General features: G+C 41.8%; 1 protein-coding gene and 1 long non-coding RNA gene across 2 annotated transcripts in view; one reads left to right on the forward strand and one right to left on the reverse strand.

Moving 5' to 3' along the window:
* On the reverse strand, positions 1-25,167 carry vwc2 (von Willebrand factor C domain containing 2). The gene is made up of 4 exons (XM_086258438.1): positions 24,886-25,167; positions 14,374-15,094; positions 12,847-12,976; positions 1-848 (listed from the first exon to the last, which is right to left on the reverse strand). Exons 2-4 carry the CDS (start codon positions 15,013-15,015, stop codon positions 697-699), a joined length of 924 nt encoding a protein of 307 aa, XP_086114564.1. The 5' UTR covers positions 15,016-15,094; positions 24,886-25,167; the 3' UTR covers positions 1-696.
* The window catches only part of LOC147315567 (uncharacterized), a 65,568-nt gene that overhangs the window by 38,022 nt on the left and 1,489 nt on the right, over positions 1-26,057 (forward strand). The gene's annotated exons all lie outside the window — the stretch shown is intronic.

Raw genomic sequence — 26,057 nt, forward strand, 5'->3', positions numbered from 1 at the left:
TTTACAGAGCACAGAATGGCATTTATTTGAAACATGAACACACTGTACCGAGAGAAATACAAAAAAAGCACTTTCAAATCAAAGCACATTTGAACATCCAGAAAAAAAGGATAAAAGAAATCAGGAAACAGTCGAGTCCTCGTGAATTTACTCGTCTTTCTTCGTTGTTGTTCGCCTGTAACTCTGCACTGCGCTGTCCTGCACAGCAAGTCTGCACCCTAGCACTGCAAAATGAATCGCGCACAGTCTAGTCTGCACTTTGGTGGTAGAGGGACGGGTGTCGAGATTTGTCGGATGACACCGCGGGTTAAGAGACGTTGAGGCTTGCACCTCCAAAGACAGCTGTGTGTGTTCTATACATTCTGTTGTTTTATTGACCTCTGGTCCAATACATTGCTTAATAAAATACAGATACTATAAAAAATAGTCTTCCACTGTTTCAGCATTAATGACTCCTATATTTCATATATATATTCATAAATAATTTAATACATAGATAAATAGATATTCTGTGTGTGGATTATAAACTTTCATAAAAGCATCGTTTCAGTAATGACTACAGTATTAATGCTGAAATGCTTGAGGGGTGCTGTCCGACCCTGATGCCCGGTAGACTGGGTGAAAGGCTGAGAGTGTGCATGAGGCTCGGCACTGGTGTTGCGTGCCAATGTCCCTCTCTCGTCGCCGTGCCAGTCTCTAGCTCCGCTGGCACTCGTTCTTACTGCAGGTGGCTTGACGCTCAATCTGCCACGTGCCTTCCTCGTATGTGCAGTAGCAGATTGTGCACTCATCGATCTTCACCTCTCGGCCAGCCGGTATCACCGCCGTGTCCGCGTAGCAGTTTGGCCCTGTAGGTGGTACAGACATAAAAGAAATAAATAAAGAGGAAAACAGGGCACGACAGACAACAGGGCTTTTTCAAATCTTTCACAGTGGAATTTCAAATTTAGCTCATCCATTTTTAATATGTTTCTTTTTGTGTTGTTGGCACAGTGTCACATTATCGAGGTCAGACTCACACTGAGAGCCCTGAAAAATGCGTGATTTGCTTTGTTCCTTTGATTTACAATGCTGTGGGACCTGTGCTGTGGTCAGATTAAACGAATACAAACTTGATGATAGTCAAGGGGATTGATTTATTGTTAAAATTCTGAAAATTCCTTTCATGTACGTGCAGAAGTCATTTTAAGGTTGCACTTGTCGGTTCTTTTTTGCCTTTTGAGCGGCCAAGGGCTCTGCTCGGTGTGAGGGGAACACGCAGTTCAAAGACCGAACACGACTGAAAGTCATGTTCTTTTGTGCTTCTCAGTGGATCTCAATCAGTTATAAATTCCTCAAATTCGCAGACACCTGTGTCAGCCGGCCTATTTATGAAATAGGATGGTAAACTGGTGCTTGACCTCCAGTTCATTTCAATTCCTGAATCTGGTGAGTGACATTAAGCATCAACATGAAGATACTTTCATTGTTTTCACTCACGTCTGGGAACATTTACTTTATGTAAAACCCTACATTCAAAAATTTCCCCGATATTTTGCTCAGTGCTGACATGACAGCATCACACGGTTGCTGTAGATCCATAACGTGAACCTCGTTTTCTACCACATCCCCAAGGTGCTCTGCCCGTGGAGGCCATTTGAGTACAGTGAACTCATTTGTGATGTTAAACAAACCAGTTTGAGATTATTTGAGCTTTGTCCTGCCAGAAGGAGCTATCGGAAGATGGACAGTGGTGAAGTAAAGAGATGGATAGGGTCAGCAACAATACTCAGGAAGGACGGTGTCTTAAAATTATGCTCAAAGTGAGCCAAGAAAATATCCCTGACACCATTACCACCACCATCACCACCAGGCTGGACCTTTGCTGCTGTAGCCCATCAGCCACAAACTTTGATGTGCTGTCTGTTCAGAGATGTTCTTCTGCATACTACGGTTGTAACAAGCGGTTGTTTGACTCACTGTTGTCTTCCTATCAGCTCGAAGCATCTGACCATTGTCCTCTGGCACCAAAAAGTCGATTTCAACCAGAGAACTGCAGCTCGCTGTGTATTGTCTCTTCTCTGGGCATTCTCTGAAAACCATAGAGATGGCTGAGATGGGAAAATCCCAGCAGATCAGCACTTTGTGAAATACTTACATCAGGCCACCTGGCACCAACAACCATGACTTTGCCACTCAGCAGGATGTCTTGACCATGTCTATATGCCTTAATGCATTGAGTTGTTCATTGGCGGATGAATTATTTGCATTGAAGAACTGAAAGGAGAGTATGTTTTAGAGTATATTTTTGCTAATGCCAGCATTGAGTGTTTTTGGTAAGGGGGATTATGAAAACATAATGTTAATGGCTAAAGACTAGAGAGGACACAGCCTAATGCCAGACAGTCAGTGCTCTGATGCAGTCCAGACCTATGCATCAGTTAGCTAGTCAGCTACAACCAACCAATTATCCCATACACTGACTGCATCAACCACCAACAGCACCGGAGTTTGTTCTCTGCATTCTGACGCTGCCAAATGTGCATGCTTAACAATTGCACTGATTTAACCCCGGCTATTTCCAGTACACAGAACACAGAGTTCCACTCAGGACAGAGCAACAGCTCTATTTCCACTGTGGTTTAGCTGGTGCTATTCTACAATACATCAGATATACTGTCACTCTTGCTGATGCAATCTGAATGCATTTTATACATTTAACATTCATATTTTTTAATTGTTTTCTAATGTTTCTAATGCAGTGTGCAATTCAAGCTGAAGTAGGTTGCTATTATGGAGGGCAAAGTTTCAGTATCATGTACAAATAATTATTTGGATGGGAATAAATATAAATTAGTCATAAAGGAGGACTGGCAGAATTGTTTGGCCATATAATTCAGCTTTTCACAAAGGCTGGTGACAGAAAACCTTTTGTGCAAAAGTACATTGTGCAATGAAGGCCAGTGGGACAAATGCCAGTTTGAAAGTGGGGCAGGACTTCAGTTATTGTTAAACTGCTAATTTTAGATGTTATATCTGTTGCATTGACCAGATGGAGTTCAGTGCAGTTGGTTGTCTTTTGGTTTTTTGGGTTGTTTTTTTTTTGTTTTTTTTTTGTTTTTTTATTTTGCTTTAAGACAGTTTTGTGACATCCAGGAGAAGCTGAAAGCAGTCAGTCAAAGAAAAGAATGAATTTGCTGCTCAGCAGTTCATTTCTCTCAGTGGAAAATGGGCTCTCTCGTCTGGGCTTTTCATTGACTGTTTCCCAAAATAGTGTTCTGTTATGGGAATATAAGAGGCCCGGAAAAAAATAATGGCTACAGAAGCATCAAGAATTTGCTAACACCCTTTCTAGAGTCGTTTCTGATGGCAAGGAAATGAAAGGCTTTTCACATTTACCTTTATGATCTCAGGCTTGCGCTTCTCTTAAAGGTGGAATTTATGCAGCTTCCACTCTGCCATCTATCATCAACCGGCTTTGAATCCACTTAAAATACACATTCCTGGGAAATCATTACAATGTTCTTCAGACTACTGATTGACCACTTATGGTTTAAGCAGAACAGCCCTTTGATTCAGACCCAGCTCCCATCAGGATAAAGATTACACTGAATTCTCAACAACCTGAATCAAACGATTATCTCATCCACTGTCATATTCTGAAATTAAGGCATTCAACTGAATCCTGTCTTTTATTTTTGTATGGTTTGCACATGAGAGGTATTCAATTACATTTCTTTCCACGCTCCTTAGATTGGCTAAACCACAAGCACTGTAAAGCATATGTCTGGCTGAAGGCAGCTGCTCTCCTCTGCAACTTCAAGGCTGGACTGTGAATTGTGCATAAAAACAAATTAAGCACTGTTACACAGTGGTTTAATATGGTTTTTGAAGTGCACCCCAAGGGACTGCATCTTTTTTTTCTTCTTTTTTTTAACTATTTTGCAGGAAATTGGCTCTCGCTAATGGAAATTTTGATGTTAGGTAGTGGTTGTTAAGACCTGAACAACTAGCCGAGAGAGTCGACAGAGGAAATAAAAGCTGTAGTCCAACTCATTTTGGTGCTTCTTCCCATCTGGCAACACTGGAGTGTACAAAGAAATCTACTTGCCATGCTTACAATACAAAAACACAAGTGTCCTCCTCCTATCGGACAGAATTACCTTCTTTTGGTAAAGTGTAATGGGAATGTTTTTGTCTAGTGAATGTGCCCGCGTCCTCGACTAGTGGCTGCAGAAAAAGTGCTCATAAATCATCCATTATCTCTCCAGCCGCACGGCAAAATATAAACACTGCGGGAATTGCTTCCACAACAACAGGTGTAGCATAACAATGGCTATTTCCCTTACACTAACAAGGTCTTGAGCCACTCTGTTGTATAATTAAGATGCTGATAAATGGGGAGTCTTTCAGCTGCAGCCACCGCGTTTGATTGGACGCAGCGCCCAGAAGGAGCGAGCCTGCGCATCAATCAATGTGAACAGTTTGCCGAGGCCTGTCAAAATGTCAACCCCAACACGTTTATAAGTCTGTACATGTACGCGCGTGCGCGCACGCTATCTGAATAACAACTCATCCTGTGGCCCGGGCTGCTGTCGCTACTGATTCATCATCATTAGTAGCATTTAAAGCACTGAGTCTCCAGTAAGGGGATGCATATGTCAAGGGTGTACTAGGAGAGAGGGGGGAAAATGCGAAAAATAATCTCCCACTTCGCGGCATTAATCAAAAGCACTTCCTTCGTGGAGCCGGGATTAAAGCCCGTCATTGACAGTTGCATGACACTCATTTGTGTTAATTAATGCATGGATTTAGCCCTGCTGTGCTTACTCATTCCTCTCACCCTATTATTCTGCCATTCATATCACACCACCTTTTTGTCATTGTTTCATTAATATAATATAATATATCCCCATCTCTCCGTCACTCACTGTGGCAAAAAAAAAGGGTTTTATGGGCACATCAGGCTTCACAAGAGCTTTTGAAAAACACCCGAAGAGGCAGAGACAAATGGACTGTGCATGTGCATGAACAGTTGGACCCAAACTGTCAGTGCAGCGTGTTAGAAGTTGGCATGGGAAGCATGTGAAAGAGATAGCCATTAGCACCTGTGGCTTTTGGCTCTGTAACTGCGCCAGATAATGGATGGAGAAACGAGGACACATCCTGATGATCGCACCCCTTAATTCTGACATGTTAAAAACAGCCGCATTATAAGGTAATGGAAAGAGAAGAATAGCCGAAATCACTCATCTTAATGCATTTCTTGGGTACATTTGCATTATAAATGCAGAATTAAAACGAGGCTGCTTTGTAAGGGCAGAAAGAGGGGGGACTTTGCAGGGATTTCACAACAATATGAATAATTTCTTTCAGAGATGCTCGGTGAGACTGGTTTTCTAAGTAACCGCCTCGCTTAGAGAGCCGCTGACTCTTTGGTTTTGTGGGAGTGGCACCTTGCGTGAAGGTTCGCGTACGCGCACAGATGATCTTTGCAGCCAAGCTATGCAGCTGCACTCGAGCAGCTCGACTGTCGTGACCAATGTCCTTTAAAGAAAGGAGCCTCGAGAGCCATCACAGCAGTGTCCAGGTGACAGTCTTTGCTGCAAGACCTTCATTTACATAATCCTTTAAAAAAAAAAAAAAACAGCGTGTTTAAAGGTCTGGCATCAGGCCTAGAACATGTTTTTGTATCGTTTTGTTCCTCTATGGGGTTTTTTCCTGTACTGAGAATGTATTTTCAAGTCACATTAAAATGGACTTTTATTCAGGAGAAAATGTAGAAAATAACACTTAACAAGCAGACCAAAGCTGAAAAGCATTCAGTGACCCAGTAGTACTATAATGCGACTAACTATTATCGTCATTATTGCGACCTTTCGCTATTGTAATAACTCAAAGTCCAGTAATGGGAAAGAAAATGGCCTTTAAATAATAAAAATGTTGTGGTCCAGCAAAAAAAATTAAACAAAAAGGGGGGGAAAGAAAAAACTAAACCTTTTGTGAATTGATTAGCTTATTAGAGCAGATGCAAAATGCCCTGCATGTAATTCCACGTTTGCCTAAAAAATTAAACCAGTGCATGCATTAATCTTGATTTCCTCATGACATTATTTATAACAACTAATACTACCCATAAAGTCTGTTGCTGGATGTCATTTTGTTTGTCGTGTAATAAGGAAAGCTTTGGATTCCTCTGCACATACGAGGCTCTAATAAATGCCACACTCTGTAGGGTAAAACTTAGAGGTCACTGCTACCTTCCAAGTAGCCTTGCCAAGACTAAAAACATAAGCGTTAGTGTGTATGTTAGACTGGTATCGGTAGTAGTCTTGTGTCCTTTCCAAACGTGAGGAGTATGCCATTAGCTTTATTATCATGTGAGGTTACAGGTTACGTTAGAAAATTATCTGGAACAGCCACAGCGTGGGAGCCAATGTGTGAAATTAGAATAATGTTCTCATGCTCGTCATTCGGTTTGGGAAAGTTCACACTCCAGCAAGTGCAGCTAGATTGGTGTTAGATACTCCAACTCATCAGGTATTCCCCATTTTTTAAATTCTTTCTCATGTAACAGAAAAAAGGAAACATCGACCGATAAGTTTCTCATTACGGTTTAATTTACTTTTCCCTTTTTTCAAAATAAAAAAAAAATCTTGGATGAACAGTTTCAGCCTCACTTATTTTTTTTTACCCTCATATGATGTGTGTGCATATTTCATACACTTACAGTAGCTTTCTCCAAGAGCCTGCTTTTACTTTCTTCCGCGAGAAATCCATCACTGTACATGCTGAAATGCTACTGGAATTTCAATGATAAATTAGTCACAGTTATTACTGTAAGCTACATTATGGTGTGAGAAGTGTTTGATAAGTGTACCAACATTAGCCTAAGGGGCTTAGCAAACAGTCAGTAATGAAGCAGCATTATTTTTGCATTCATTGACTGAAACTAGCTCTGTCAGCTGCACTGGTCCCTATCTGTGGCATCAGGGTGAAATGGGGGATGCTTTAAATGGACAAACCAGACCATTTTATATCCATACAAACAATTTCCCTTTTGACTCATGTGTTTTTTGATGTCTGTTTTTTTAAAAGGCCCGTCTATGAATCATGCCTTTCTTAGTTTAAATGAGCCCGTATCCCTCTTGGCAACCAGGCTACCGTGTCTCGTGCTGCTCTATTTGAAGTGATTTTGGCTCCGGTTCATACTGTTTATCACACCCCCCCTTCCAGATTAGTGTTGACCCTAATGTCTGAGTCTTGGAGAGCACCACTTGTTTCCTCGTGCGTTGCCAAGGCAATACCCTGCAAGAGCAAAGGACAAGAGGGAGGGGAGCCACGGCTGAGGTGCAGATGAGAGCGACTTCTCCTGCATTGATTTTTTTTTTCCTCTAAGCGTTCTTCAAAAGCAGATGCAGTGAGAGAAATCTGAATCTGCTAGAACGGAAAGCGCCACGTCTTTACCAATATGTCCAAGAAAAGGAAAGCAACACGTCAAAACATATTGGCAGGAGGAAAAAAACTAAAAAAGGGAGAAAAAAGACAGACTCCAGCTTAGAGTATAGAAAACATGTTTTCCCCCTTCAGCTCGCATTGACTAGATGTTCTTTGCATGAATCGATGCTGTTTAATTAAACTTTATGGCATAGAGCGAATGATGGTCACAAACTTTTGAGGGCTATGAGACCATTTAATTGCAATATGTTCCACTGCTTTAAGATAATGAGTGAAAAATGATGAGAACCTGCCCCCATTCACAGCTGTTCTTTGATATTCATGAACAAATGTCTGGGGTGGATGTTAGTGATACCTCTTACTTTCATCTTCCTCCCCTGGCTCTTCTCCGAGTGTCTCCTAGCATACAGGGTGAATAACACATCTGAGGCAGGGTGCTCTGCCATAAGCATTGATTTTGCATGCCTGAAAAGGCCAAGATAATGCCTGTGCATAATTGATGAACTTATCAAACATTGAAATACCTCGTTGTATTTTTATCAATAGTGAGGAAAATGGTAAAGAGGCGAAGTGGCTGTTTGCTGGGGAATGAAGGTAAAAGACAGGAGGGATTACTTGTTGAACGAGAAACCACATCTGAGGGTGTTTTTATCTCTACAGATTTTAATCTTTCTTTCATTTTCACTTCTCTTCGGTGCTTTTTTTAAAAAAAACAAAAAAACTTTCCTGTGCACACTACCAGCCTCCTTCCCCGTTTGGTGTCATCTGGGTGAGTGTTTAATTCTTTCTCATTAATGAGCCCGAGCTTTGATGTGACACATCGGATGCACCGCGGAACCTGGGAGGTCTTAACATCTGCCCACAACTCAAACAACATCTGTAGACAAGACAAACAACAGAACCAGAGGAGGAACTCTCCGTCGACGACCTCTACCATCCCCCCCCCCCCCGCCGCCCCCTTCTTTTTTTTTTCTTCCTTTTTACATCATCTGTATTTTATCACGGAGCCACCTCTTCGGCGCTGTCTCATATCGAGTGCTGCATGATCAACAGCGACAAGATGGGAGCTGACAATCGATGATCCTCGTCATCTAAATGATGGCGCCTGCAATACCTGGCTAAGAAGCATCATGAATAAAAGACAAAGTGAAATCCGATGGATAATCGTTTTGATATTGAGAGGAGCTGAAGGGAAGATCAGTGGTGTCATTTGGAGTGATGTCTCATTTACTTCTGTTTACATCTAATTAGTATAGCCTCCAATTATTTAATAAGATGTCCCCCAGTTAATTTTTCACATTTTTATTGTTCTTTGTTGTCAAGTCCAATTAAGTCCACAAAGAGATGCATCTTTTGGGGGTATTTTTGTATTAGTTCCTGACAGAGATCTTAATTTTCTGGGAGCGGATGGCGTAGCGCGCAGAGTCAGACTTTCACAAAAGATATCTGGTGTTTGTTTGTCGAGTGCTCACGCCTCCTGTTTGCACAGCCGCAACCCCGTCAGCCGTGGTCGCAAAATCACGAGCCAAAAATGATTCCCCGTCCAATAAGAAGTTGTTAAACACACACTGATACCAGACTCTTGATTCTGTGTCAATTAACACTTTGGGCTCTAATGTTCACAGCTATCGTGAACATGCGAAAACACCAGCAGGAGGCAGAGCAAAAGTGAGGAAGGAAGTGTAAATTATTGGCACGATCCTAAAAATACATAAAAAGTGTACCTGCTAGAGTTAAAAACAAAAAAAGCACAGCAGCCCGACTGCTGCACAAATAAGGCGTAAATGTTGCCAAAGCCTATTTCTGTATTCTCATAAATATCACTGTGCTCCTGTAGATTATGCTCCCTAAAGGAGTTTGAGAGCAGGCTGACAGACGCTGCATGACGATGACGAGGCTTCTACTTTTAGCTAAATGTCATAAAGGTATATGCATGGAAACAAGTATTTGAGACAAGTTTAAAAGAGCACTCTGGTCATTTAGTCCTTCACTTCACTATATTAAGGAACACAGACAGGAAAGTCCAGATTTCCATAATGGAACTGAGCAGCGTCTCATTGCGCCCAAAAGTGGAGGAAGCAATTTTGGGTTCTCATGTTTCTTCGCAGATTCAATTCAGTTTCTAGTTAAACAACATAACGAGTGGCTTTACGCAGCCGACAAATGGTTTGGACATTCATGATGAATGAATCACTGAATCATCGGTACAAAAGCAACGACCTTTGATCGTAAAACGACTGGTGGGAGAAATCACTGGTCGCATTTCGAGACGAAACATCCAGTCACTAAGCTGAAAATTGAGCATCATCATCGTCAGAGCTAAACATAACAGTGTTTGTTAAAAACAGATCGCTCTGAACTTTTGGCCAATTTGGGTGTAATTCAGAATATATGGTGCACAAGTGTAACCAGATTTCCAGCTGAGCACACAAATAATTGTAATGTTAAATCAAGCAGCAGGCTCCTGTGTTTCTCTGTGGAAGCACACCGAGGGCTTCATTAACGTTTTTAAGAGTGGAGAAATAATGCTTCCAGAACCAGCAGGTACTCCCCCACTGGAAAACTCTTAAATATGGTTAAAAAAAAACAAATTTTCCCCAAGTTAAAGGGCAACAGACTACACATAAAAGATGCACTTAGCTGCCCATCAATCACTGTTTGCAGATTAGACTAGTGTTTCAAAGATATCACTTTCTTTTGGAAGTTATAAGTGAAAAAGGTGTTCTTTAACACCATTTAGCTTGGTTTGCAAGCTGCATGCATAATTGTACATGTGAAATACATCAGTACAGAATCACAGTCAAAAAAACAAACCAAAAAAACTGGAGCACAGACATCTTGGACGGTCTGTTGGTATAATTAACCACACAACAAGCCGTATTATTTGTCAGATAATTACAGATCAAGAGGTCCAGTAGAGTGCCTCCAATTAGCCGAGGTGATGTCTAGCAGCAACACTGCGTGTGCGTGGGTCCGCGCACACGTGCCACTCAAATCAGTCACGCCTTTAAACATATATAACTATCAAAGTTAGACATTTGAGCTGATAGCATTAACTTTAAGGAGCATGGGTGTTTCCTGGACTTTTTAAAATGGTGTGTCACGGGGTTACGAACAAGACATAAATCACAATATGCAAATAACTGTGAGCAGACCTCCTGCCTCCATAAACATGCATGAGGAGATGCAGCTGTCCATAAGAAAAGAGCACAACTGCAAACCAAATGCAGTCTGGTTACAATCATAAATATGTTTTATTTCATTGTTGGGTAGAAGAAAAAATAATCTCACATCAGGAAACAACGGGCAGCCATTAAAAAAAACCTGTTATATCACCTCTATTATTAGCACTTTTATTGCATTTTGTTATTCAATATTGACAATGATGTATTGAGCAGGACAAGTTTGTTTTCCCCCATAAAAAAGGATTCCCAGTCCTTCTTGTACCCTCTATAATTTCCGGCAATGGCTGCATTGAGGAAACAGCATCAGCCTTGCCCCTGACAAAGAGCGAAACTTCTACACTGGCTTCATTTTTCAGCTCTAGAGGGTGTCAGTTGGCTAAAATATAAAATCTCCCAGCTCAAGCTGAGATTAACTTGATGATGTTATTAGGGTCATCAATTTAGGAAGCTCTAACAACGCCACAGAAGACGTGCCCTACTGTTTTTGCAGGCTGAGTAGTTAACACTTTTAACCACACAATCCCCATGGGCTACAGTATTCCTCGCGACGGTATTAGCTGTGGCCAGATAACGTGTCATCCCTTGCATAGCAAGCCGCATTCATTGAAAGGTAATGTGTGGTAATCTTATGGTAATAGGGACTGACGTCAACCTAAAACTGAAAATCCTTATCGGGTGAACGAGCACGTGGATTTGGGGATACTTGAGAATACAAATGCCCGCTCTCTTCAATCTGCCACATCTCTGTGCATACTGTACGGGATCTACATTCGTCTCCTGGACTGCCGTGCCTACAAATGTGGCCCAGCTAATCCACTGGGCATTTCACAGGGGGGAAATTATGGAGCACTGCCCAAAACTGCCCAAAAAGCACTCTCAGCATGATCAATATGTGCATATATATAAAATGTGGGTGTACAGCAAAAATAAATAAATAAATAAATAAATATGGAAGAACAAAGAACCAACATGTACTCCTCAAGATTACAGCAGCCAAATATTAATAAAGCGAGCGACGCTCTATGACTACCAATCTTTTTCAACTTGCTACCACTGGAAGGTTGTGAGACAGGCTTCTCATTTGAGCGGGACGATCTCTGATTGATGACTAGTCATGAACATTCATTACATGCAAATTCTAATGTCTATAATACTTCCAGAGTTTAAAATGATACATGACTAATGCTAATGTGATATTCTGGGTGCAATGATAATGAACCGATGGCAGACATATGCTGAAGAAGAGGTGTTTTTGTGCGTGTGTGTGTTTTGTTCATTTAAGCCAAATTCATTCATCATCATCTGATCATCTGTTTCAAATCGACTTCTAATTTTCCCATTTGGCATTTAATGTGTAAAAAGTTCCAACAGACGCCCGGAAAATCAAAATATCTCACTTGCAGTTTTACCCGGAAAAAAAAAGAGACACTACCAGCAGCGCTTGTCACCTTGTAAGCGGTTCATACAGACGAAGCACTTTCACATGCAGCGGGTTCTGTTTTCCACATGCAGATTGTTTGCTCTTGTTTATAGCAGACAGCCTGCGCCGCTTTAAGATTCCAAGTCAGAGATACATATCGCAAGTCATCATTCTTTTTGCTGAAGGAAGCAATGTTGCTGACATTGCCATGTTGCATTAGAGTCACGCCAAGAAAACAAGGGGGCATAATCTAGGACATGCTGTCTGGAATCATCGGAAACAACTTCATATAATCGACTCTGAGCTGCAGAATTCCTTCTTCTCAGGCAGGCCGAAGCTCTCAAACCAACGGGATCATAAACTCCACCCCCCGCCCCCCCAACAGCAGCAGAAGCAGCAAAAAATGCAAGCGTATCTCAAATCTCAGTACCAGACAGTAGACGGATTTGGAACATATGCTACAGAATCAATCAAACGACTCTCGAAATGACATTAAGAATGACGCAGAGAAAAAAGTAATATTTACACAAAAACAGGCCACGACTCAGAGCTAATTAGCCATATTTTTTTGCCGTGACTTCATTTAAACAGATTTGATCCGATGTGGCAAGATACTGCACACACTGCAGTGCAGCATGCTGCCTGCTTTGCGTCAGCGAAATGATGCTTTGCTACCTCGCTACTCCTGTTGTGGTGCCCTTGAGCAAAAACTGGCACTAGTGGGGCTTTCATGCCAATGCCACTGGGATACCAACTGCACTGGAATGAACTGGCTTGTTGAAAGAAATCATCATCTCCACTCACCACCCTTGCAGATGGGACAGCACTGATCCGGCTCGTACTCCGGGTCCACGCACTCCGTCTGTGGGCAGGCTGCCACAGAGCACAGCACCTCTCCGCTCGGCTCACACCTGCACTTCTCACACGGAGACACCTGATAGCAGAGAAAAAAAACATCAATTAACGCTCTTACAAACAGTTCATCACATGCACAAGTAAACACAGGTGACATAAACTCCTCCCATATTAATTGATTTCTTGCCATCTTTGTCTAAGATTCATTTATTTCATGTCTGTTTAGCCAATTGTCTGCCTTTCTGCAGCTCTCTCTGTCTCTCAAACACACACAACCTGCACACACAAAACACGCCTGCCTGTCTGCCTCCTTTAAAGACTGTGTGCACTCAGTGTCACAAAGCCACATCTATAGGGAAGCCCCATCTTTCTCAACTTCATTGCCAATGAATGCCTCATTTTAGAAAGGGCTGAGTCGAGAATTGAACTTCACAATCGAATCAGGGGGATATGGAGAAATCAATAGAAATGGGAAACAAGAAGGAAGATGCTTCCAATTTTCTCGCCGCGTGATCAGAGTCAGGAATTACTGAGTTATCCGAGCGTTCCTGTATATCTCAAAGTACAGAAAATGTAGCACAAAGGCAGAGCGCACTTTGAATTACATTTAGCCTGCAGCCTACAGTGTCCATGCAAAGCTCAGTTTAGCAGCTGCATGTATAAAGTCATATACATGTAGTCTTAACAAGAGAGCAAAGGTTAATTCCAGCATTGCTGTAGATTGCAGAGGCTTGCACCTCCGCATGGCACTCCACTGTGAAAATGGAGTGAGGTAGCACTTAGCACAATGCCCCAGAATGCAGCAATCAAGCATTAAAACCTGCCTGTTGCTTAGTTTCAAAGCACCCCCTCTTCACACAGCAGAAAGGCTGATGTATGCGGCTAGTGGCAGTAGAGGCTTTCTGTAGATTTGGCTCAGCAGAGAGCTGTCGGCAACAACATGAGTTAGAGGAAGACATCCCATATTAGCCCCAACCACCTGGTGAGACACTATCCATTATAAATAGGAGCATTAGGCGCTGATAAATGAGACCTAACGCTGAGACTGTGGTGCAGTCCTGAGCCGAACCTTTCAAAGTGGTGTCAGAAGATAAAACAACCATCTCACCAGTGTATTTCTTCTTCCTCAAACACCCACATGCAGCAGTGTGCTGCGCTGTGCTGTTGTAACACTACTATAACTGTAACTTTTATCATGTGTATCAACAAACTAAATATGGAAACACTCTGCTGAAGCTGCACTGCTAAATTCAGCCTCCAGTAACATTGTGCAGAGGAGAAAAAAAGGGAAATAAAAGACAAGTGCTGACCTTTGCCATTATAAATTTGCCTGCCTGCTTGCATGCTGCAAGGCGAGGTAACTAGCTCCTGTGTAGTGCCTGTGATAAACTCCACTCATGGCGAGGGAGTGTTCTGTCAGCACTTCTTTCAAGTTGGAGCATGTCAAAAATGAGTGAATGGAGTTAATGGGCTCACCTTAAACTCTTCTAGCGAAGCATAGATCTTGCCCCGAAACTCACAGTAGTTCTTTTTCTCCTTGCACTGCGGGCAGCACTGGCTAGTGTCCACTTTGATGCAGCGAGGGTGGACCTTGGGACATTCTGGCTTGGAGCACAGAGGGCCTTCATCTGTGCAGAGGCAAGGGCACGTTGAAGGGCCCGGGGTGAACTGCTCGCCGATGGCAAAAACAAAGCCGCTCTCATCCATGCAGCCTTTCCCCCTGTAGTCTGGGTACGCGTACTCATCGATGGCGTCCAGGGAGAGGGTGACGTCACTGGTCGGAGCTTCGTCTATTTGGTTCAGGCTGTCCTGTTCGCTCCACAGCTCCTGGGAATTCTCGCCTTTAGATCCTCGCGCCTGAGAGCTGAGGTTTGACCTGGCAGTCCTGTTGGGCCCTACAGCATTGATTTCCTGCGGCTGTTCCTGGGCCATGTATCCCAGCGGCTCCTCTGCAGTCTGCTTGTCCTGATGTTTGTCCTCCCTAGCTTGGGTCAACACCCTTTCCAGACGCTCTTGGCTCACCGGTAAGGTCGCGATAGGATTACACAGAGTGCCGCTCATCATCAGGAACCCAAGAACAAAGAGAACTTCTGCTGTCATGGCAACGGAGTGCAGCATCTCTCCCCACCACCAGCGAGGTGGGAAAACACCTTGGCTCACATAACACACTTCACATCTCAGGTGTGAGCCAGTCCATCTGGAAAGAGAAAATTAAACTGGGGTTATGTGCTCGGCATTTTGTCACTTTTTATCCAAGGTGTGGCTTTTGTCTCATTTAGCCTCGAGAACAGGGCAAGAAATTCACTTCAGAGCACTGCTTCATCATGTCTGTCGAACACCCCGCTGAGTGTGATGCAAGCCTGCAGGATCAGTGAATTGGATCATCAGGACAGGGAGCATTCATGGGGCCGTTGTAGGAAATCGATGCTGCTTCATACTGTAACACTTCCCTGCATCAATCGGGCTCAGCGGTGATAAAGTAAAAGAAAAATGGTCAAAAAAACCTCCAACAACTTGAATCTCGTAAGCTCGTAAGCTCTTAGGGAGAATCAGGATCAATGTCTAGATTTTTTTTCTTAAATGAATCCCAGTCAGCTGTACAAAGGGAAGATTTGATTTGAAAATAGAACATAATATCAGTCTGGAAAGACAAATTTCCTTTGCTAGAGCTGACTGCAGTGGCCAGCTTTTGCAAAGAGGAGTATTAAAAGTTTCCCTCTAAAGCTCTGTCTCTCTGTTTTTTGTTTTTAAATCAGAAGTAGAAGCACATCTCTTTCCTTATAGTTTTCAGCACTGCCAGGAGTCAATAGCTGAAGTTAAGGAAAATCCCAGGATCAACTGCTGACGCTGCACACACTGCAAATTTCTGAAAAGCTGTAGTCAATGTTTTTGTTTTTGTCTCCTGCTTAACTTGATTTACCGCACCGCCTTGAAATTCAAATGCCCGCTACGATGCTTTTCTGCATTCAGTGGCCTACTTCCATTCATTTCCCTACTCCCACCAAATGCTCGGCTTAGCTCGACGCCGAGCTCCGTCTGACAGGCTTGTCTAAGAGTTGACATCCGCGGCCTATTTCGTTAAACAGAAAAGGTGAGATTACCCCTCATCGATTGACTCGACAATTAACTTAAGACCTGTCCACGTTTGTTTAAGAAATAGTTCACCATATTGATTGGTTTGTCAGCGTCAATGAACACAACTAATTTCCAACAGAGTGTTTAGGAGCCCTAAACAGCAGGTGAAGAGCTGAAATGGTAACACATACAGCAGAGATAGCAGCCGCATTAATTCTACTGCGAGGAAAAAAAAGTCTGCATGTTTTAAGCCACGCATTTTGATATTCATTAATTCTGCTCCATTCTGAAGGAAAAAAAATGCTGGAATTGACTGCTGGCACACCAGTGGTATTTGAGTAGTGTTTTAGCTGAATTGCTATGTTTGAGGCTGAATCCTTGGAGCTGCTGTGGAACTGAGAGGAAGCAGAACGAGGTGCATACCGATAACACTGTTGCAGCTGAAAGAGAGAGAGAGAGAGAGAGAGAAATGCCTAGGCCTCATTAGCAAAAAGGACCTCATTTGGCTTTTTTCAGTCTCACCTCTCCACCTTAACAGCTGCTACTGGCTGTCACATTAACACCGCTGCTGGTTTTTGCTGTTGTGCTCTCCATCCAGACTGAGCTCTGGGTGGCCCTCAGGCTTTGCTGGCATTCGGGAGCAGAACCTCATCCGTAACATCATGTTAAAGAACACAAGGATGCCAATAGATCTATATTTGCCCTTCACTGTCAACAGCTCCCACGGATAACCGGCAACAAGTTAATTCCAAAGGTAACGCGGTCGGTACGGTGTGTGAACAAGCTGGTAATGAGTCATGTGGGTGTCGTGTCTCGCGGGCGTTCTCTCTTTTCTCATTACGTAAAAGTTGCTCGAGTTTGTGTAACTCTCACTGTCACTTCGCACAAATGTGGCAAATTTGTAATGAAAACGTCAGCGTTGTGACTTACTAAACTTCATCTGTGCAGCGTAACAAGAAGATGCGGTGCATTTTATAACCTTTAAGCGGGCACGCAATGCGAAAAGGCGCACTTGGTTAAGTGCCATGAAATAACAGTTTGTGTTTGTGTCCTGTGAATAGGCTGTAGATGTAAGACAACCGTAACCACTGTGACGTCTGTGAAGCCTCAAGCTGAGTGCTTTTCAGCCGTCAGCATCTTGGTGTTTTGACACCAGACACAACATGACTCTAATTGGGACCAATATGTACAAAAACATCATGTCTTTCCCATCCATCCGTTTCCGGTTAGCCAGTTTAGGATCACGGTGGGGCTGGAGCCTGTCCCAGCTGTCATAGGGTAAAAGGTTGGGCACAGCCTGGGCAGGTTGCTACTCTCTCACGGGGCCAACACAGAGTGAGAGACAATCGTTCATGCTCACACCTATGACCGATTTAGAATCACCAATTAACCTAACCCCATGCAGATCTTTGGACTGCCGACTGTGCTTTGCATGCTGCTGCAACATCATCACACAGTCACTTCTATTTATGCTTGCTGTTAAGGTGCATTATTCTCCTGTACGATAGAGGTCACCACTCAGACAGTGCCGCCACATCAGCGCTGATATAGGAAGCGAAGAAGTCAAAACTGGAAGCAAAGACATTGCAAAGTTACAGTATCTTCTTCAGTATATCTATATATCTCTGAGATTCTGTACTGATATACCATTAAAACAGCCATAAAAACAGCCATAAAAACCAATACAATGGTACATTTGTGCATTCAACACAGCTGCATTTTAGGGTTAATGCACCAGATTACAAAAATCAAGAGGTGCATGACTACGAGTCACAAAAATATTGGCACATGCCACTGAATGTAATCAGCATAAACACGATTTAGATCTTTTTCCATCCAGTAACACTTCAAGTTAGATATTTAGACCATAAACACGTTTAAAAACGTTTTGAAGATCATAGATGAGCCATTTCCCCACAGACTAATATACAACACTATGTAACTACAGGAGTCGCCCCCTGCTGGCCATTAGAAAGAATGAAGGTTTAAGACATTTCTTGGTTGATAGATGAAAAATCCTCACAAACTAAAAAACAATTTGTGTTTATTAATTTCAAGCTTTTCAGACCAGCTTTAAGATCCATCCTCACTGGCTTCTCTGTGGTGCCATAACCAGTACATTTATTCTCTTCCTATTCAGACAATAATAAGCACTGAACACACTTAAGTCTCTTTTCCATTCTTCCTCCAACATACAACACAGTCAAAGGGTTGCTAACTATCCACTTACAGAGATGATATACACTGGTGACGTGAGTGCTCACTACAGAACTACATGTGTACCCATGGCTGAAAATAGTCCTAAACAAATGTACCATTTACTTGCTTTTGTATAACTTCTACTTCAAGCCACAGTTCCCTGCTGTTTTTATGAAAACACATACTCCTGATAAAATAAAATAAAAACTATTACATCTAAGACCCATTTCATTACTTCAGGAATCAATGGGATAGCTACTAAAAGCCGCAGACAGGTTTTGGTTCTGGTTTTATTTATTTATTTATTTTTCTTATTGGATTTGTTAAAGGTAAGAAAAGGAAACAGTAGCATCTTTTTTATCTCTTGACAACAAACTCTTTACAAAATTATGCAGATTCCCAGCATCGGCAAATCAAGTTGTTGCCTACATCCATTAGCCTTATCCTTATGCCATCTTGCCATTTTCATACAGATCACATCTTTTCCAAATGTCTATCTAATTAATTCTCCAGCACACAGCATAATGTGTACCAAATGTCAGGAAGATTTACACACTGGATTGAAAACACTGAAAATATTTTCACTGTTCAAGATGCCTTTGTGGATACTTCTTCATTACCACTCCTCAGGTTCAAGTGATGGCAAGCGTTTTTTATATTTATAATGTTGCATATAAGCTATTTGCTGAAAGGTCATGGATTTATCTTTGGCCTACAGCTCTGCAAAGAATTCTGGGTTTTTTGCTTCACTGCTCTATCTTCAGTGCTCGCTAAGACGTTCTGGCAGGAAGAGAAAAAACACAACTAAGAAGTGACATGAACATACAATACAGTGTCAGTCTACATGTCGCTGCAGAATACAGCATTGAATATTACATAAATTATTTGCATTAATCACCTAGTGTCTTTCACGCTGCAACCATAGTCTCTTTAGGGACCTAATTGTGATGTAGCAAGTCTGTGTTTTTGCCTGCCGAGGTAACAACAGCGCTCTTGCGCTCGGTCACAAACCCTGCACAGGTGTGACCTCAAAGCACATCTCAGATTTATGCTAACTACCGGCTGCAGCCATCAATCAAAAGCATACCAGAGATTATATAAGCTGGTATCAGTGAGTTCATTCACACGTGTGACACTTCAGAACACCCACTTCTGAGCAAAATAAAGAAGGAAATTCAGCTTTGTAAGTGGAAAAGCAACTCTCCAATTAACAGCAAATACTTATCGCTGGAAAACAAACACTTGATGGAAAATTAGGTGTGTTTATGTGTATATATTTTTGTTTTTATGGGAGAGCAGTCACTTTTTGAACCACACAGAGTCTAGTGGATGCGCATTTCCCCCCCTTTTTTTTTTTTAAATCGCTTTGGCAAGTGGCAGGATTCTGTACTGTGCCAAGTGAAGTGGTGCAAGCAATTATTAAGTGACATAAGGTGCTAAAATGAGATTAAGGTCTAGGCAAAGACTTTTTTTTTAAGTCAGTTAAACAAGAAATATGTATGAGAAAAGTTCAAATCCCCAGACATGCAGTTTGTATTATATTACAGTGCCTTGGACCAAAACAGTTACACTAACACATGCATCATAATAATGCCAATAAAAAAACAGAAGCTTATCTTTGCTGTTGTGCTGAGACTTGATCTGACGGTCGTCCAATTTTTGATTAATAAATAATGATGCAAACAGACTCCAGGAGAACAAACCACACACCCCGGGAATACAATATATATCTCAAATATAAGACTAAAACGTCTCTGGAGTGGTCATATTGTATTAAAGTTTAATGACTGGGACTTTAAAGCAGGTTATGGTCGGCCGGCTTTCAGACAGCGATGTGAAAGTTGTCGGTTCAAACCTCAGGCCTGACAGGCTGAACAGCAGGAAGACCTCTGCTGGAAACTGACAGCAAAGGAAGCAGATTTCCCGTGAAATACAACATCGCATTCATTAGTATAAAAACAGATTCGGGTCTCTAAATTCCTGCAACACATGCGCTATAAATCATGCACTACTATAGAAAAATGTGGCTGTCTTGTCAATACATTTCATATTGCACTACACCATCCAAATCCCAGATAAATGTCTTTGGATTTGTTTTACTGGCTAATATAAGTCTAAGGGAGTTAGATGTCTCATGGGTTTAGCCATCCCCAAACATTATTCATGTCACTTTGTAGGTTAATGTACTGTCTGCAAATGACTTCACTGCACATAAAATGTAATTATTTCTGTTTGCATGGCTGATGTAACCTATTAAATATTCATATCTTATTTAATATTTCCTTGCTTGCTATATCAACACTGTTTTATGGACATTCCTGTGTTTTGTCACCTTCATTATACCCAGCTTAGAGCAGAGGAAGGGCTCTGCCTTAATACTTTCCTGCAAATTGGTTTTTAATAAGGTCAAATAACATATTTAAGGGAGAACATATGCAATTATTAATATTCTGTAACCAGGCAATACATAGGTCAAGAAGAAAAGCACTGACAGTGTTCTCCTGTTGTAATGCACTTTCACTGATCATAGCTACATCACAGTACATGAAACTTGCCATTAAATATTGCGCGTTTTTATTATAATTTATTATTTATTACGCTATTTGTTTCGACTGTGCCTTCGAAAGCAGCCTGTTGTTTTTTCCACCTATATTTTTCCTGGGAAAAATACTAAATAATGTGATTTTCTCTGGATAAATTAGATCAAATTTATAGATACTAAGTGCTAGCCCAAAATTTAATTCCAGGGTAATAAGAAGATGTAAGAGATGGATGCATATCAGCATGTCCATATTAAAAGAATGGGAATTGCCTTACTGTATGTTACAGATTGTTTTCCCCTCGTCCACCCCAAACTTCAGCTGATATGCCTTCATGTAGCTCTATCCTTCAATTCTCTGCATGCAGTTAGCAACAATTACCATATACACAGAGGATGTAACCTTGGATTTGTGTCTATCTAACTGAAGGGAATTTTACAGGGACATGCAAAAGCTTGCCCTCTTGAAAATTTCTGTTAGTACAGTTAAATGAATAAAAGATGTCCTAATTTCCACTAGGAATAAAGTTAGAGTGAGAAAATCAAGAAACGAGGAAACAGCTGGGCACCCTGCTGGGCACCCGGCATGGTCAGTGCTTAATAGCTAATCTTTTGGCAAGTAACACAACTTGCTGTAGAAGTTAAGAGTCATTTATTTATTTACTCTGAATTTGTTAAATATTCTTGCAAAAGCTTCAACTTCTGTGTTCTTTTGAGGTTTGGCCACAGATTTTTCATGGTATTTAGGCCGACAGACTATCAGAGCCATGGGAAAAAAAACAAACAGCCTTTAGTTTCTTTTCGTATTTGACTCTGAATTTTAAGGTGTGTTCAGGATCATTGCCCCGATGTAGAAGCCAGCCTCGTCTCATCTTCTCATCTTTTTTTACAGACTCAAACTGTGATGTTTCTAGAGTTTGCAGGTATTTAATTGAATCTATTCTTCCCTCTGCCGGTGAAATGCTCCCTATTCCGCTGGCTGCAACAAAAGCCCAAAGCACGACCTATACACCTCTGTGAAGTTAAAGAAGTCTTCTTTTCATGAATTCTTCTTTTTTTTTTTCTGTGAAATCTACCTCAAACACATCTGTGTTTTGCCTTTCTTGCAATCCAGGTGGCGGCTGTCTCTGAACATTGTCTTGGTCTTCCAGACCTCAGCTTGATCTCCACCACTCCCGTTAGCTTTCATCTTCCTAACGAACTGAGCAAAGAGCTCCCTGAATGTCTTCCCCTCATAGCAGTCCCTTGCTTTGTAGGTAGAGTGCTGTTTGGGTGCAGGATTTTTTGACACAAGCTGAAGAAGAAGTCGGAGTATTTATAAAACTTTGAAACTTCCAATATGGTGTTTCATTATGACAAGTGTGAAAAAGCCTTGGAAAAGATAATCCAAGGTTAGGAAAGACTGGGGGTAGTAGCTGTGGCTCATGTGGCAGAACTATTAAATTGAAAGGTTGATGGTTCAAGCCCTGGGTCCTCAAGTCTGCATGGCAAAGTATACTCGGGGGCAAGATACTGAACCCCTAGTTGCTGCCAATGCATTCATTATATTGCCAATGTGTGTACATATTAGATAGAAAGCATTTCAGCATAGGGGGAAAAGGTGCTTGTGTGAATGAGGCACGCACCTTTCCTGTTTTCACACTCTGCAGTTCTACACAATAGAAATGACAGACAAATCTATCTCCAAATGTTGAAATAGTTTTTCCCTTTTTGGAGTTCACTTCATTTTCTACTCACTTAACTGTTCACTGTTGCAGAAATGTGGACCAACCTTCTGCATGGCACTATAATTATCCCTTGATAATACAATTGCATTTTGTTATTCTGCTCCAACCATTAAAATTGCAAATCTAACTCCTGCCGGTCCCCGTGCTATTACTTTTGAGGACCGACCATGCTTCCACTTCCATCTGACATTTAAATATTTCTGTGGCTTCCTGCGCCGGAGTGAACGGACTCAACATCCAGCCTCGGTGTTTGGCACCAGCACCAGTTCAGTCATTATCGTCGCTGAAGTTATAAATCCCCTCTGTCAAAGGCCAGAGTTTTGTTTACATCTCAGGCAACCGAACATAGTAGGTTTGACCACTGAGGTGCAGCAACAATGATTAATCAAGACGGGATTCAGCCTAGCTGCAGCTTCACGCTTCAGTGAAGCTCACCATCGCATTGATTCATGACTCATAAATTATTGTCGTTTTCATTACACAGCAGAGCGAATATGGACGATAAGTCCTGCCACAACAACCTGAGATCTGAGTGCAATTTTTAGCTCCACCTTGACAAATACGATACTATTATTCATATAAATTGAACTGGCAAGGTTTCAATAACACAAACCGTGGCGCTTGAGTTGTGTAAAGGCTGACCTCCCTATTACTTTCTTCTTAGATGTCACTCAGTTAGGGCGGTTGATGGCTGTTCAGTCTCGCAATAATGCTATAAATAGGGTCAAATGTACTGAGGCAGCTCGCTCATCTCCAGAAATTTTCTACACCCCAACTAAGCTGTTTGTTTCTAATTAGCATTTAATCTTAATTAATAGGAGTGGTATTTAAAAGAATAAATAGGACAATTTGCAAATCTGATCCCAGTGAAACGCTTCACGGTGACAGAAAGCGATGGGAAAGGGATGCAGCAGTGGCGAGACTACAGTATCAGCACCCTTTTTTGTTTCCTTCTCTGTGTAAGGCTGGTATAGTACACAACGTATGTCTGACAAGCAGCACTACCAGATAAGCAAACATCATATTCACATTGTCTTGGGGAATGCAACTCCTGCGAATGTCCCTATGTAAAATCAAAGTGGATGTCATTGAGAGGAAAACCATCTCCTCAGGGCTAGAATAAACTCAGACAGACAAATATGCCCTCGCCACTGCATGCACTTCATTTATTGCACACAGATTACAGATTCTCCTAGTTAGACTCCTCCAACAACCCAACATGCCATCAACATAACAATTTACTCTGAGGTCTGCTTCAATTTATGACAAAGCCCATCGCAGGGGATGAGATGTGAAATGCTTAGGCGGTGGTGACTTGTGGGCTTGGATCTGACAGGGCTGAGAGAGTATTGAATTAATGATGCTGCGTTTTAAAATTCATTTTCATACAGATAAACAGTGTGAAATGATGAAATCCAATTAGAGCAATAAGGGACCCTAAGGCAGGATCCAAGAGCATAAAGCCATCTGCCAGTGAGTAAAGATTGCTGCAGGGCTGTCTAATTGAATTTTGTCCTCTGACTGTAAATCTTACTAGTGACCCAAATCAGAAGAAAGTTTGCCTAAACATGCAAACCAACAGCCCTTGCAAAACTGTCATACAGGCTTTAAGGTTATATGCAGTGCAAGAAGGTAAGTGGTTTGCTCTTGCAACAAAGCCAACTAGGGAAAGTCTGAGGCTGGAATTATATTAAGGAAAAGAGAATTTAAAAAGCTGTTTTTTGTGTGTTTCTCAATAAGAACAAAGAGAAGTGATGATGATGATGATGATGATGATGATGATGATGATGACAGTGATGGGTATGCAGCTGGAACACACCCAAAACGGAACTAGCATTTCAATAAAAAAATGAACAAATCAGAACAGAATTTACCAAATAATAATAATAACAACAACAAGCCTACAGTATCACAAAACATATAGAATCCTGAGACCCTACCCCCTACTTTTCTGGATACTATGAATATATTAAATAATGAATACATTGGATTGTGGGTTTCGGCTGCCTGCTCGGCTCGGCTCTGCTGGTAAAGGCTGTGCTGACTGGATGGTGCACCCCTAAGTGTGTGAGCAGAGTCTGAAACCTCTCTTAGAAAATCCTCAGTCCTATATTACATATTTAAAAAAACACATAATGAACTTACAATAACAGCCACAGGTGCAACAGTAGGTTGCGACAATCTGCGTTAGTTTTCTCCAATCAAGCTAATTTGCATGGGATTAGGTGATAGGTGCAATTAAATGCATGCACGGTGGCTTTACTGTGACACAGAGAGTGGGAACATCAAGGAAATGCAAAAGAACATTAGAGCAGAAAACATAAATTAGCTTATTCACAGTCAACTAAGTTGATCTGAAGCCCGAGCGTTCAAGCAATTTAAGACAAGCAAATAAGAGAAGAAGAAGAAAAAACCTCCACACAGGAACACTGATGCATCCTTATTCACCTGTGATCCTCGGAGTGAGTCCGTATCCGTGAGTGCGCTGGGTTCAAACACACAGCCTTCAGCCTGCTGGACAGCGGAGCTCAAGACAGCAACAAATGATGTGTAGTGTAGAGATGGGAACAGGCGCTCGTTAAGCCAGTCAAATGCAGTTTCCCCGGAGGAAGCTCGCAGGTCATCAGCGTGCTGCGCTCAACTTTCATCGGCGCAGTGAGTGAGAGCGCTCCGTCTGCGGCGAACAGCCACGGTTTCAAAGCGCTACTGATGTTGCTGCCCTACACTGGCACTTTATTTCTCACGGTGACAAAAAAAATTAAATAATTTAATAAATGGGGGAGAGAAGAGAGGCAGCAGCGCTCCGACGTCACGTTCAGCCGAGAGACCGCTAGATGGAGCAGTTAAATATGGCTCCAAGACAACAGGCAGTCAATTAGTGAGCCCGATGGATGTTTCACAGGTCGGTTCAGAAGGTTCACTCGCTGCTGTGATTAACGACTTTACCTAATTATCTGGAATTAGGGAGTCGTTTTCCATGGCGCACTTTGGTCTTTGGGGGTAATTTAGTGCCAGAAAAGAAAAAGACTAAAGCACCTGATGTAAGATTCTGATTAATTGTTGCATAAAGATGTTTCCTGTGTGTGTGCGGCCAAGATTCCTCCTCTTACCTGATTTATCTTAACTGAAGCTGTGAATTGCATCCCCTCAACAGCCCGCTGTTCATCAGTGTCACATAGTCATGTAATCCATAGAGATCCCGTTTTATTGTTCATTTGCCTGTTTCATTACCAAAAAGGTCTTAAATGGTTTAAGACATTATTTCACATTAGTTAGTCATTATTTATTGTTGCCAATGGGAGGTGAGTTTAAATGACTAGCAGCACAAAGTCGCCAATAAGTCGCCACGCTGTCAGTTTTAGCCTATTTTCAGCTTAGTTTTATTTTCATTTTCATGCCTAAAACTTTTTTTTCTTGCAGTCCAAGGAGATAGCATGCTTCATACTTCACTGCATTTACCTGACAGCTGTGAGTAAAAGATAAATTCCTGGGCACAGCAGCTGAGGAAAAAAAAAATCTAACACCACCATGATAACCTGTTCACAGCACAATATCCAGCAGGTGTATTATCTTAGCTGGTGCTGTTAGAAAGGAAATGCCATTAGCTTAGCAACTATGTG

This window comes from Aulonocara sp. 'chitande type north' Nkhata Bay, linkage group LG13, assembly GCF_057382095.1.
Source record: "Aulonocara sp. 'chitande type north' Nkhata Bay isolate Kocher_YH1m ecotype deep benthic linkage group LG13, A_spYH_male_GT1.1, whole genome shotgun sequence".
NCBI classification, from domain to species: Eukaryota; Metazoa; Chordata; class Actinopteri; order Cichliformes; family Cichlidae; genus Aulonocara; species Aulonocara sp. 'chitande type north' Nkhata Bay.

Coding starts and splice junctions, on each gene's coding strand:
- vwc2 (XM_086258438.1), bottom strand. CDS start 15,015: ATGCTGCACTCCGTTGCCATGACAGCAGAAGTTCTCTTTGTTCTTGGG. Junction 12,977..14,373: donor CTTCGCTAGAAGAGTTTAAG/GTGAGCCCATTA, acceptor CTCTGCTATCAG/GTGTCTCCGTGTGAGAAGTG. Junction 849..12,846: donor CTGTCCCATCTGCAAGGGTG/GTGAGTGGAGAT, acceptor TACCACCTACAG/GGCCAAACTGCTACGCGGAC.